Source organism: Chrysemys picta, chromosome 8 (genome assembly GCF_011386835.1).
Source record: "Chrysemys picta bellii isolate R12L10 chromosome 8, ASM1138683v2, whole genome shotgun sequence".
Lineage (NCBI taxonomy): Eukaryota > Metazoa > Chordata > Testudines > Emydidae > Chrysemys > Chrysemys picta.
The window spans coordinates 54948453-54962669 of NC_088798.1; the positions used below are offsets into that span (position 1 = coordinate 54948453).

Here is a 14217-nt window from a genome sequence, read left to right on the forward strand (position 1 = left end):
TAATCACACTGAAAAAAGTCAATCTTTCAATGTATGGCTTGTCTACCTGTTTATAAAAAGTGTTTATAAATTGTTAGTTTATATTGACATTCTGGAAGTATAACGAAACCTCTGCTCTTCTTTTAACAGTTACTAATTTGCTACAGCTTGGAGCACAAGCTTTTATTTTATTAAAGAGGTTAATTCACTTAACAGTTTTTAATCTGAGCAGGGGCGACTGCAGCATTAATTAAGCACTTCAGCCTTTGAGGTCACCTTTGCTTCACACACTAATATGTCATTTTAAAATAATAATTTTCAACTCTTCTGAACTGCAGCTGTTTGCTATCAAGAAGTTAAACATCAGAATTTAGGTTGGTTTACCATACAGTCCATTTGAATGGTTTACTGACTTTTGGCAACTCAGGTTTCATCACCAAAGTTCCTTTAACTTTATAGTTTAAAAAGGCACCAGGGCTTCAAAAATCCTGATACAGTAATTATAGGAAAACAGTATTAAACATCTAGGGCCACATTTTCAACCGGGCCTCAATCCAGCCACTTAAATTTGTGTCTGCAATTTTGTATGTGTATATTTTTGAATGCATAAGCCCCCCTTTTATATTTATATACACTTAAAATTAACCCCCCCTTGATATGCATGTTAGAGGAGCAAAATTAAATGTTATGGCTTTGTAAGATATTAAAGGTTTATCAAGCATCAAAAGTCAATTCTATCATGAATTTCAAGAGTTTCTACACTTATTTTGGGGGTTCTATAAAGGTAGTAAGTGTAATTCTTCTACAGTTATACCAGTGGTTTCTTCATCTTTCTCTCTCTTAAATAAAGTCTATTAACTTTTTGGATATTTGCGTTTGCCTTTTCCTAGTTCATCTCATCTATTCCAATAATTTTTTTTGTCACACACTTGATCAGCACTGTCTAGAGTTGCTTTTCTATTTGCTGCTTGTCACTCAATCTATTTTTTCATAACCCAGAATCCTCCATAAACACATTCCCGTTTCTGTCTCTTTCAGGTGCCAAATTGTTTGGCATATAGATGAGAACAATTCATCAGAGATTCCCAATATTTTTTCAGTTACTGTGACCCTGCATTCAGTCACTCACAAACAGTCTTCCTGAGATGTGCCACAGAATCCTTTGCACAAGCTCCCACAGAGTTGCAAAGGAGAGGCTGCTGGGATCCGGGCAATGATTTATGGGGTATTCTTGGCATCTGAGGAAGAATAGTTGCAAACGGTTTAGCTAATCCGCATCAGCAGAAGACCAGCCATGGCAAATGAGAACAGGTTTGCAACCCACACAGACAAGTATAGAGGGAAAAAAAGGGAAGGAAAGCTACGAGAGGTAAAAGAAAGAAAATGGATGAGCAAATAGATAAAGCAGAAAACTAGGCAGAGGATACAGAAAAGAGATTTCAGAGAAAAAGCATTTAGAAATCAGGAAGGGAAAGCTAGATAAAATCCTCCCAAAAGAAAGAGTGCCTCTTATCCTCAGAAAGACAAAGTACTGCTTCTACAACAGTTAATTCAGGCATTGGGAAGGAGCAACAGAACTGAGAATGACCTAATCATCTGATCTAAGGAAATTAAACTAAAAGAAAAAGGAAAACCAGAAAAGGAAAGGGTGTCATTTATTTTGGTCTTAGAACACTTCCAGTGTGCATCCATTTTTCAAATTGTTTTCAGGAGTGGGTCCCCCAAGATTTCCCCCCTTCATTTATACATGGGATTCACAATCTCCAGCTGCTTCCCTTGGCATTGTTTCTCCTCTTACTTCTTCCCATGTTACTAATGGAATTTGAGGTTATATACAGCAAAATTCAAGCAAACAACAACAAAAGCAGACAAAACCACGCAAACAAGAATATCCAACTTCTGTTCCATGACACAGAAGCTCCCATGAGTCTTTTTATAGTAAGGAAGAATCTGGATATATATTGTGCAAAACTGGATTCAATGAGTTTTGCTCCCTGAGGGTGTTTTCAGGCTACGCCCTTCAATTTTTGCTGGCAAAGTAGAATAAACAAGAACAAATGAGAAAAAAATAATTCCTCTTACTCACTGAACATAGACATATTCATAATCATCCAGAGCCTTTTTTTTTCATCTTGCTGTCATTTGAGGAAATATTTAAAGGTCTTTCTCCACTCTTTGCCCCCACCTCTTTCTTCAGGGCACCAGTCAGTTCCAGCTACTCTCCCTGGCCTCCAATGTGATTCAGATTTATCTGAAAGAGCTAGACTGAATGAGTTACCAGGTCTGAGGTCAGCAAAATGAGCCAGGATGGAAGGGTCTTACTGATACAGATCCCAAATACAGGGGCACAGGATTTGCAACAAATAAACGTCACTCTTTCAGATACACAAGTACAGGGCAATATGGCAAAAGTAGCTATTTGCTCTTCATCAGTTGAGTTCACATGGCTAGGTTTTACTTTAGTAACATCTGGATATTCAGACAGAAAGTCCAGGATGACTAAGTTTGGACAAATGCATGACTGAAATCTTAAGTTTTCCCCTGAAGTACATTATTATACTTGACAGCTAATATTTTTCCCATACTGACCCCAAATACAGTCTAACAAAATGTCCTTCCAGATGGGCGTGTGAGATGGCAGATGTTCTCCCACAATGTTTTACTCATCTTTCCCTGACAGTATTGCCAATTTATTTAGGTTCAAGGGTGTAAACAGGAGTTAGTTAGTCCAAATGAGGAGACAGTTAATTAAACAAGAAAATGATGTCAGATAATTTCTGAGAGTTCTCCTTTTACATTACTACTTTAGATAGGGCTGAGTCTAAGAAGTTGTCAGCTTCTGAAGAGTCTATGAAACAGGGATGGTCAAAAAAACACAGCACCTTATAAGTCAAATACAACCCACAAGCTGTGTCTAGCCCTTAAGCACTATTCCAGGCTGCTCTTGGTTTTCAGTGATTTCCGCTAGTATGGGGAGATGAAGGACCCAGAAAATATTTACCAAGAAGTGGTGATGCTAGACAGGAGGCGCACATGCAGCTGACGTTTGCTGTCATCCAAGAATGTTGTTCTGAAATAGAGATGTTAATAGGTCTTCACATGGATTTCTGTACTTGTTTGCACTGAAGAGATGACTATACATTCCTAAGGAATATATGGAAATTGCCACCCTGCTTTGGTGGTGACAGAGGAACGTGTGCTGGGTCCCACAGGCAAGGTGCAGTGCAGCACACTGGGCCTTGGCACCCGCATAAGCCACTTGGCTCAGGCTGTAGAGGGGAGGAGAGGGCATGCTGGGAGAAGGCCCCCCAGCAGGCTGCTTTGCTTGGTGGGCAATGAAGCAGTGCATACTGGCACCTGGTGTTCCAATCTACCCCCTCCCCTCGGACCCAAGGGAGTCACCTCATGTGGGGGGCAGCAACTCAGAGTGTAAATCAGGTTACAAACAAAACCCTTCTGCTACCCAGCCCTAAGGGCTTCATGGCGGCTGAGCAGCCACCAGGCCACGCAATCAGCCGCCAGAACAAGGGGGACACTCCTGCCACAAACAAATAGAAGGGACCGTGGGGGGGAGCGGCTTATGTGGAAGGCTCTCATCAGTGGGAGGGGGCCAAAAAGAGGGAAGGTGGTTGAACCCCCGGGACCCCCAGTTCCCCGGATGAGAGCAAGACCCGGCCCCGCCCCCGTACTGCGACGGGGAGGGGCACGAGATAGGAAATCAGAGACGTAAAGAAGAGCCATTGAAGCCCCGCCCCGTCACGCGCATGAGGAACCTCGCTCGTGCGCGCGGTTAGTTTGGAGAGAAGAGCAGACAGAGCACAAGAGGCGGATTCATGCTAACGGTCGGTGGTCACGAGCCAGGTCCCCCATTGGCTGGGTGTCCCGCGCCGGCCGCTCATTGGCTGTAGTTCTGGCTCGGCGGGTAACGGCCCGGGGCCGCCAGGCGCGTGGCTGTCTGAAGCAATGGCCTCGAGTGGCCCCGAGGAAGGGGCGGCCGAGATAGAACCGGCTTCGGGTGAGAGCTCCCACTCATGGCCTGCCGGGCCCTCGGTCAGCGCTGGGCCGAGCCGGCGGCCGCTTCTTTCCAGCCAGGGCGAAGAAGAGGCGGAGGCCGACCCATTGCCAGCCCAGTACCCGTCCCACCTGGGGGCCGTGCCAGGGCGGGACAAGGTGGCCTTGTACTGCGACAGGCTGCTGCGGGGCTGCAAGGTGAGCGGGGCCCGTACCCTTGAGCGCAGCACTGGCGGGGCAGGTGGGGAGTTCCCTGGAGCCGCCTGCGAGGGGAGGGGTTCCTTTCTGGGGCGGGAGCTCTACAAGGCATCCGAAAAGGCGAGGCGCGCTCAGCCCCACGCGGGCCCGCCCTCTGACGGTAAACAGCTCCAGCCAACGAGAAGATCCACATAAGGGAGCGTGTGATTATGCCCTCCGGACGCTGCCCCCGGGAGGCGGAGTAAAGAATGTAATGGGAGGGGAGAGCAAGCGGAACGAAGGGAAGGGATGAGAAAATGGCAGATGGAAAGGGGAGGGGCTGGGAAGAAAAATAAAAATCCAAGAAGCGGCATCTGTAAGGTTAGAGAACACCCTTGCAGAGTGCCATGGTGTTTACTGGGCCTGTTAGTTCCAGGATCTGAGAGAGACTAAGATGGGGGACCTTTTATTGAACCAGATTCTGTTGGTGAGAGAGACATGCTTTCCAGCTTACACAGGTCCTGCAGAGTAGCTTGGTGTAACTTGAGAGCTTGTATCTCTTGTCAACAGAATTTGGTCCAATAAACGATAGTATGGCACCCACCTTGTCTCTTATGTTATTTAGTAGCTGTGTCAAGTCTACTTCACAATGGTGTTAGTGAAAGAAATTGACATTTTTTTTCTCTGTAAAATAAAATAAATTCCCAACCTCTGGGAAAAGTTGCACACCTCACAGATATGAAATAACCTCGCCACCCTAAACTATGTCATGTGTCACTCAACTGGCATTTATTAAAAAAAGGATGGTGGTTCATAGTATGTACAGTCTTAATCTTCCCATGTATTGTCATTTGATAAGCTTCAATATTCTAAAACTTAACGTGACAATTAATTGAAAAGCTATTCAGTGATTCCCCACTCTGCTGTTTTGAGATAGTGTTACCTCCTTTCTTAGGCTAGGTCCACACTACCCGCCTGATTCGGCGGGTAGAGATCGATCTTCTGGGATCGATTTATCGTGTCTCATCTGGATGCGATAAATCGATCCCAGGAGCGCTCCCCCATCGACTGCGGAACTCCTGCTCGCCGAGAGGAGGAAGCGCTGTCGACAGGGGAGCTTGCCTGCGCTGCGTGGACCCGCAGTAAGTAAACTTAGTTCGATCTAGGAAATGTCTACTTCAGCTACGCTATTCTCGTAGCTGAAGTTGCGTTTCCTAGATCGATCCCCCGCCCCAATGTGGACCAAGCCTTAGTTCTAATGGCTGCCTCTGATAAGCTGGAAAGCTATTTAAAATCCATCCTCTTTCCCTTAAGAGTAGCAGCGTAATAAAATATAGGAATTTGGTTATTTGTCAATAGAGTCACAGCACTCTGATTTAAAGTAATTGTGTATTGTTTAATTTTAACATTGTCCGTTACCTTTTTTTAAAGTATTCCCCCCCCCCCCCCGGTTCACTCCTTTTTTTGCCTTTTTCTCTTTCCTGTAAGAGAGTGTACTCTCTTCCCCCCTCCCCCCATTATTTTCTTTCTTTCTCCCTCCTCCCCATTATATCCTCCTTCTCTGCTGCTCTTAGAGCAGTGGTTCCCAAACTTTAACAGCCCGCAAACCCCTTTCACTAAATTGTGAAATCTCATGACCCCCTCCTAAAAAGAAATATTTCCAGGGATTTAAGTTTGTTTCCTCAGTGTGATGGATGCGCTTGATTTACTCTGCCTAGCTCTTGGAAGTCCAGAACCACTGCTGGCTCCCCCACTGATGGGGGCAGGGCTCGGGCTGCCAGCCCCAACTGCCCAGCCCTTCTCTTCCTGGGGCTTGGGCTGTCTGCCCTGCAATTGGGTCCCACCTGCTGCCTCCAATGCCCGGGGTCCTCTGCCCACCCTTAGGGAAATTTTTCTGGCAACCCCCCTGTAACATTCTGCAAACCCCACTTTGGGAACCATTGCCTTAGAGTGATGTATCATGTTTTATGGATTAATGTGAAGTTTTATATGAATTTATTTTTAATTAAAAGTGCAGTACCTTTAAGATAGGTGAGAATTTTTTCTCTTTGTTCATGTAATAGGCAGAAGATGCCAATAAAGCAATGAGTAAATATCTTCTGGAGAAACTGAAGATGAAAGAAAAATGGCTTGGAGTCTGGAAGACTAATCCAGAGCTTTTCTTCATCAGTTCTGAAAATGTCCTTATACCTTTTGTTGGAATACTTGTTGAAGTAATTTTCCTTTTTATTTTTTCATTCTAGTTACTGTACATACTCGTTCATAAGCCAAATTTTTTTTTAGTAAAAAAGGGAAGCACCAGAGAAGGGGGTCGGCTTATGAACGGGTATAGAGAGGGAGAGGTGGGACACAGCCCTTCCCCCCAACAGAGGGAGCAAGGAGAGGCAGTACAGCCAGTAGAAACAGAAGGGAAGAGGCGGGGCCAGATTCTCTCTGCTTCTGGCCATGCTGCTCTCGCCCCAGCCTCCAAAGCAGCTGCAGCTCCAGGGCTGGCAGGCTGCAGCCATGCCGCTCGGCCCTGCCCCCCAGAGCAGGCTGTGGCTGCACCGCCCGGCCTGCCGAAGCAGGGTGTGGCTGTGCCACCCGGCCCAGCCCACTGGAACATCATGCGGCCGCATTGCCCGGTCTGGCCCACTGGAGCAGGCTGGGGCCGTACTGCCCAGCCTGCAGGAGCAGCTCTAGCCAGGTCAGAGACATCCTCCCCTGGCCCTCCCCAGATAAGGGATGGGATGGGGAGAGGGTGAGGGTCCCGGACTAGGGGTGAGGTCATGTGGGGAGGGGTAACAGGGGTCACTCCCCTGACTCCCAGCTTCTCCCCCCTCCCCAAAAAACTTCCCCACCAGTTGCTGTCCTGGCCCATCAGGGTAAGCAGCTGGCACGCCAGGACACACTGTTTACCTCCATGCCTGCGGACGCTCGAGGTAAACAAACCATTTCCACCCCCCAGCGACTTACCCTCATGACTCGGGAGCCGAAGTTTGCTGACCCCTGAATTATAGGGGTGGCTTATGAACAGGTTATAAATTTTTTTCCATTTTTACTTATCAATCTTGGGGGGTCGGCTTATAAACAAACCTGCTGATGATTGAGTATATACAGTAGTTATTAAAATAAAGCATTTCGGTTTTTAAAGTTTAATGGAAAAATAAGCAAGGCTCACAGCATCTTGCACACTAATCATCAGAGTTTTTTCAAATGTTTCTAGGAAGTTCTCAAACACCTTTGTTTTCAGATCTTCATACAGTGACGGGAATTTAACTATTCTTCTTTGAGTGCTTGTTCATGTCCATTCCAGTCAGGCGTGTGCGCATGCACAGAAGATTTTTCCCATAGCAGCATCTGTCGAGTCGGTCTGGGCACCCCCTGGAGTCACGCCTTCATCGCACTCAATATAGGGCCCTGCCAACCCTTCAGTTCCTTCTTACCGCCAGTGACGGTTGGCTAGAACTTCCTGTAGCCCTTGCTTAGCAAGCGCATTCTACAGTTCTCTGTATATAGTTACCTTATTTATTATTAGAGTTGTTGGGGGTCCCTCCCATTCTGACTCCCCGGAGCCGTAGTATGCTGCGGTCCCTGGGGTTTAAAAAGTGTGTGGCCTGGGTGAAGCGCATGCTGAAAAGTGATCCACACTCCTCGTGTTTACGGTGCCTAGGGGAGGGTTACAAAAAGGATCATTGTAAGATCTGCTGCGAGTTCTGCCCTAGAATTCTTAAAGAAAGGGAACAGGGGCTTAAGGTGATCCTCATGGAGGCAGCTGTACGCCTTCATTCCGACCCAGGATCAGGGGACCTGGCTCCTAACATGTCGTCCTTGACGCAGAGTGCCCCGGCACAGTTGTTAAGCTTGGCTCCGAGAAAAGACTGGTCCTGGGACACTCGGTCCCAGCCTGGCACCTCATGAGGCCCGGCTGAGAGCAGGCACTGATCCCACTCAACGTTGCCTCAGAAGAAAAAGAAGCTGGACAGTCGGTCACCTCCGGCTAAGTCCAGAGAAGTGAGACTCCAGGTGGGCCACAGCTCCGATCCCCCCACTGGGGCCGCGTCGACTCCTGCCCAGGCAAGGCAGTTGAGTTCCCCACAGGCACCGGTCCCTAGAGGCCAGCAGCTACAGCTCCCTTAGATGCCAGAAGCTTTCGAAGCTGCTCGGGACCTGTTGTACCTTACGGTGCCATTCTCGTCCCCGATGAGGGAAGAACCTCCAGTGTTGGCGGCCCAACGCCCTGGCGCACTCAAGAGGGAAGCCAGCTATGATGTCCAGGCGCTCCCCCTCTCCATGTCCCTCAGCACCGGCCCACTCGAACAGAGAGCCTACCTGCTCCCCGAGCTCTTGACACTCGAAGCACCAAGGCTCAGCTCCTCCCTGGTCTTCAGTCTTAGAGACCTTGGAAGTCAGAGTCTGACTCCTACCAATCCAGGAGAAGTAGGAGCCAAAGATCGAGGTCCGGGAGAGACAGGAGAGAGCCCCGGGTTTGGCCACTGCAGTGGCAGAATCCACCACCGTGGCCATTCTGGACTTCCTGGGCCTTTCACCAAGGCTCTGCTGCATCTTCTGTGGCCTCAGCCACCTTCATCCCGCCATAGTCTATGCAGCTTGCCTCAGCGCCAGCCCATATGCCAACACCTCCAGCCGCAGCATCGGCACCGCTGAGCCACCTGACTTCGGCGCCGATTATGGCGCAGGCACTGACAGCTCCAGCACAGATACCAGCGATGGGCCCGCCACCTTCGTCGGCGCAGACAGGGGGAATCGGCCCTGGCTCCATCAATGGTTCCCTGGGTCTTAATGATGGTAGCGCCAACATCGGGTTCGAAGTCTACAGCCCCGGTGCCGGCGAGCGCCCCATCAGCACCGATGCTGCCCTGAAAGTCGCGGGATCTCCTGGGGCTGGATGGCAGGGAGCATCCGCTTCTTATAAGTGCTTTCTTCTCATCGTTGCCAGATGAGGCATTGGTGGGTACAGCCGTAGCCCTAATGCTTGAGGACAACAGGGTGCTGCAGAATTGCTGTGAAGGGCTGCTCAAGAGTCTGGGCATTAAGGCCAAGGAGGCTGATCCCATGGTGGACATCCTCACCCCCTCAGGACCTTCTCGTATTGCCCTACCACTGATTAAGACTATTGTGGACACTACCAAGATCCTGTGGCAGACCTAGCTTCCTTGCTGCCCACTGCCACGCGCAATGAGAGACGTTATTTCGTGCCCTCCAGAGGGTACGAACATTTATACTCCCACTCACCCCGACTCTCTTGTGGACGCTGCTAACCCATGTGAGACAGGATTTCCAAGGGCCCTCCCCAAAAAACAGGGAGGCTAAGCGACTAGACCTTGTCTGGAGAAAGGTCTATTCTACTGGGGGTCTGCAGCTCCGTATTTCGAACCAGCAGGCCATCGTCAGCAGGTATTAGTATAACACCTTGCGGCGATGGCCAAATTTACGGAGCTCCTCCCTTCAGACTCCTGAGCCAAGTTCTCGGTCTTGGTGGAGGAGGGGAAGCTAGTCGCCTGGGCTTCCCTCCAGGCCGCATTGGACAGTGCAGATGCTGCCACTAGGGTTATGGCTACTGGGGTGGCCATGAGAAGGAGCTCCAAGTCTTGGGGCTGCCTTATGAGGTCCAGTAGACTATTCAGAACCTCCCATTTGAGGGTGTGACTTTTTTTCTGAAAAGACAGGCAAGAGGCTATACAGCCTGAAAGACTCACGAGCCACCCTCAAGTCTTTGGATCTGCACACTCCCGCCACATAGCGGAGACACTTCAGACCGCAACCTCTGCCGAGATTCCATCACCAGAACTGCCAGGACGGTTCTCAGAGGAGGAACAGGAGGAGACCACATCCGTCTTCAGGCCAGGGCTCTGGCCAACCCAAACTGCCTTCTGGCACTTAACCAGCCTTTTGACGGTGCGGTTGAGGACGGCGCACCAGATCAGAGACTGGATCTACCCCACCATACCTCTCTCTCCTGACTGTCCCCTTTCTAGCATGCATGGTCCTGCACTTCGGACCGCTGGGTGCTCCACATGGTAGAGACGGGATACTCCATCCAATTCTGTGCCCTCCCGCCCTTCCACTCTCCTTCCCAGTCCCTCTTCAGGGACCCTTCTCATGAGCAGCTCCTTATCCAGGAGGTGCAGTTGCTCCTATCGTTAGGGGCACTGGAAGAGGTTCCTCAGGAACACGCGGCGAGGGCTTTTATTCCCGGTATTTCCTAATACCGAAAGCCAAAGGCGGCCTCAGGCTTATCCTGGACCTGTGAGAACTCAACAAGCTCATAAAGAAACTCAGGTTCCGCATGGTCTCCTTGGCATCCATCATCCCCTCACTAGATCCAGCAGATTAGTATACCGCCCTCGACTTGAAGGGGACACATTTTCATATCACAGTTACTCAGCCCCACAGGAAGTACCTCAGGTTTGTGGTCAACAGTACCCACTACCAATTTACTGTCCTCCTGTTCGGCCTGTCAGCAGCACCTCAAGTCTTCACCAAGTGCATGGCAGTCTTCGCCGCGTTCTTGTGAAGGCACCAAGTACAGGTATTTCTTTATCTCGACGACTGGCTGATCAAAGGCCGCACCAGGACCAAAGTGGAAGCTCAGGTCAGATTCATCAGAGCCACCTTAGACAGCCTGGTCTACTTCTAAACGAAGCAAAATTGACACTGTCTCCCGTCCAGAGGATAGAGTTCATAGGGGCAGCACTGGACTCAACCCAAGCTAGGACATACCTGCCCGAGGCAAGGTTTCAGGCCCTCGACGATATAATTCGAGGCCTCAGACAGTTCCCCACCACTACAGCGAGGAACTGCCTGAAACTTCTCGGACACATGGCTGCCTGTACCTATGTGGTGCAGCATGCCAGACTCAGGCTTCGACCGCTTCAGTCGTGGCTTGTGTCAGTATATCGGCCAGCCCAGGGCAGTTTGCACAGGATTGTGATCCTGCCTCGCCCAGTCTTCGACTCCCTCCGGTGGTGGATTGATGTTCAGGAGGTGTGCTCAGGGGTTTCCTTTGCTGCCCCACAGCCGCCTCTGTCACTGGTGATGGATGCATCAGATGGGCTGTGGAGCTCATCTGGGAGACTGCAGAACTCAAGGCCTCTGGTCTCAAGCAGATCTGGGTCTCCCCATCAATGTCAGAGCTGAGAGTGGTACGCCTAGCATGTCAGACCTTCCGTCCTTACCTAACTGGACAATGTGTATCAATCATGACTGACAATACAACAGAAGTGTTCTATATCAACGGGGGGGTGCATGCTCCTCTCCCCTGTGCAAGGAAGTCCTCATGCTTTGGGACTTCTGTGTAGAACATTCAGTACATCTGATGTCGTACCTCCCCGGGGTACAGAACGAGCTGGTAGACCACCTCAGCAAGTCATTTCACAGCCATGAGTGGGCCCTTCGCCCAGACGTCGCAATTTCAATCTTCCAGAGGTGGGGTTTTGCCCGGTTAGACCTTTTTGCCACGTGACGCAACAGGAAGTGCCAGCGGTTCTGCTCCTTCCAGAATCACAGCCCAGGCTCCAGCGCGGATGTGTTCCTCCATTGGGGAGGTTCTCTCCTATACGCCTTTCCATCCATACCACTCATTCACAAGGTGCTTCTCAAGATCCTCAGAGATGGAGCTCAGGTCATACTGATAACATCGGCCTGGCCCCATCAGCACTGGTACACAACTCTCCTAGACATGTCCGTGAGAGCCCCGATTACCTTGCTGCTCTTCCCGGACCTTCTTACACAAGATCATGGGCGTCTCCAACACATGAACCTCCAGTCGCTTCATCTCACGGCGTGGAAGTTCCATGGTTAAGTCCGTTGGAGCTTTCCTGTTCAGACCAGGTTAGACAGGTCCTCCTGGGCAGTAGGAAACCCTCTGAGAGCCATATACCCTGCCAAGTGGAAGAGATTTTCAATCTGGTCGGCGCAGCGCCATTCGCCCCCGACATTAGCTTCAGTGCCACTAATTCTGGACTACCTCCTCCATCTGAAGCAGGAGGGATTCTGGCCTTCAATAAGGGTGCACTTAGCCGCCATCTCGGCCTTCCACCTGTGCGTGCAGGGCCGCTCTGTGTTTAACTCCATGGTCAGCTGATTCCTAAAAGGGATAGACAGGCTATACCCTATTGTCTGTTAGCCTGTCCCTGTCTGGGACCTCAACTTGGTCCTCTGTAGGCTCATGGGGGGGCCCCCCTTTGAACCTTTAGCAACATGCTCCCTGCTCTACCTCTCTTATAAGGTGACATTCCTGGTAGCGATGATCTTGGCCAGGAGGGTATCTGAGCTCAGGGCCCTAACATCAGACCCTCCCTACACCATGTTTTATAAGGACAAGGTTCAGCTCAAGCCCTATCCTGCTTTCTTCTCGAAGGTTGTGTTGCAGTTTCACATCAACCAGGACATCTCTCTCTTGGTCTTCTACCCTAAGCTTCATTCCAGCGGCAGGGAGCAGAGGCTCCACTCTCTGGATGTCCACAGGGCGCTGGCCTTTTACATCGAGAGAACAAAACCATTCAGGAGATCCGTCCAGTTATTCATGGCAGTGGTGGACAGGATGAAAGGTCAGCCTGTGTCATCCCAACTTATCTCGTTATGGATAGCGTCTCCATATTCGTGAGTGCTACAACCTAGCAGGTGCTCCTGCACCTCCGATTACTGCACACTCTACCAGGGCACAGGCTTCATCTACAGCGTTCCTGGCCCAGGTCTCTACTCAGGAAATCTGCAGGGCGGCGATGTGGTCCTCCATACACACTTTCTCCATGCACTATGCGATTACCCAACAGGCCAGAGATGATGCGGCTTTCGGATGAGCAGTACTCCAATCAGTGGACAACTCTGACCCCGCCTCCTGAACTTGGGCTTGGGAGTCACCTGATTAGAATGGACATGAACAAGCACTCGAAGAAGAAAAAACGATTACTACCTTCTTGTAACTGTTATTCTTTGAGATGCGTTGTTCACGTCCATTCCAGGACCCACCCTCCTTCCCCTCTAGCCAGCAAGAAGGAACTGAAGGGGTGGCGAGTCGGCAGGGCCCTATATTGAGCACCATGAAGGCATGACTCCAGGGGGCGCCCAGACTGACCTGACAGATGCTGGGAAAAATCACCCGGCCATTGTGCACGTGCGTGCGCACACACCTGATTGGAATGGACATGAACACTACCTCTTGAAGAACAACAGTTACAAGAGGTGAGTAACCGTTTTTTAGGTCCTCCATTTGTGCATGCTTTTGGAACTAGATGCATTCACTAACATTTTCAAGTGCAGAAAAGGACATACTTTGAGCTATTGTGTATGGTAGTCAGATTGTAGAAAATACCATCTTTGTATACTCTGCCATTCCATATTCCTGAGATTTGTAGAGAAGCTAGTTGGAGTTTGATTAGTTCACATACCTATCATTATTCCATTGTGGCATCTTGGATAGAAATCCTACAGCCAGCTTTTTTGAGAGGTAACTGTTGGTCACTCACCTGCAGTGTGGGATCCTTATGGACAAGCATTGGAAAAGAGGTTATTTACCTTATGGAAAGTGGACTTAGAGATGCTTTGGTCCTCAGATCTCATGACCCTACCCTTCATCCCCACTGATTTGGAATCCTTATGCCAGGGAAGTCCCACAAAGAAGCTAAAATCTTGGAATGAGATTTTGGTAAACAAGTGAATTAGAGGAAACAATTTTCCTCTTTCCCCAGTTTCATTCTGGAGATGTGTACAGCTCTTGCTGAAAGTTAATGAACTTCTCCTGACTGATGACTACACAGAACCTCATGGGAGTTGAGCTGCTATCTAGCTGTGGAGTAGTGTCTTTGTTCTTCACCCAACTTTATGGACATAATTACTCCACTGCTTGGGGATCCTGGTATGCAATATGATCTCTTAGACTACATCTGCACTACGGGGGGGGGGGGTGTCGATTTAAGATACGCAAATTCAGCTGCGCGAATAGCGTAGCTGAATTCGACGTATCGCAGCCGACTTACCCCGCTGTGAGGACGGCGGCAAAATCGACCTCTGCGGCTTCCCGTCGACGGCGCTTACTCCCACCTCTGC

At 49.6% G+C, this 14217-nt stretch overlaps 1 protein-coding gene and 1 long non-coding RNA gene across 4 annotated transcripts in view; one reads left to right on the forward strand and one right to left on the reverse strand.

Moving 5' to 3' along the window:
• Nucleotides 1-1870: 1870 nt before the first annotated feature.
• Nucleotides 1871-4335, reverse strand: LOC135973070 (uncharacterized). The gene is made up of 3 exons (XR_010589775.1): nucleotides 4206-4335; nucleotides 2981-3049; nucleotides 1871-2009 (listed from the first exon to the last, which is right to left on the reverse strand). It is a non-coding gene; the product is annotated as an uncharacterized LOC135973070 (long non-coding RNA).
• Nucleotides 3711-14217, forward strand: part of SHCBP1L (SHC binding and spindle associated 1 like) — a 62616-nt gene continuing 52109 nt past the window's right edge. The window contains exons 1-2 of one of the 3 annotated variants that reach the window (XM_005290744.5): nucleotides 3711-4188; nucleotides 6231-6380. In XM_005290744.5, the coding sequence (XP_005290801.1) occupies nucleotides 3943-4188; nucleotides 6231-6380 (396 nt within the window). In that variant the 5' untranslated portion in view covers nucleotides 3711-3942. The remainder of the gene's footprint in view (nucleotides 4189-6230; nucleotides 6381-14217) is intronic. The other 2 variants (XM_024103796.3, XM_065554477.1) reach the window with 2 other exon arrangements.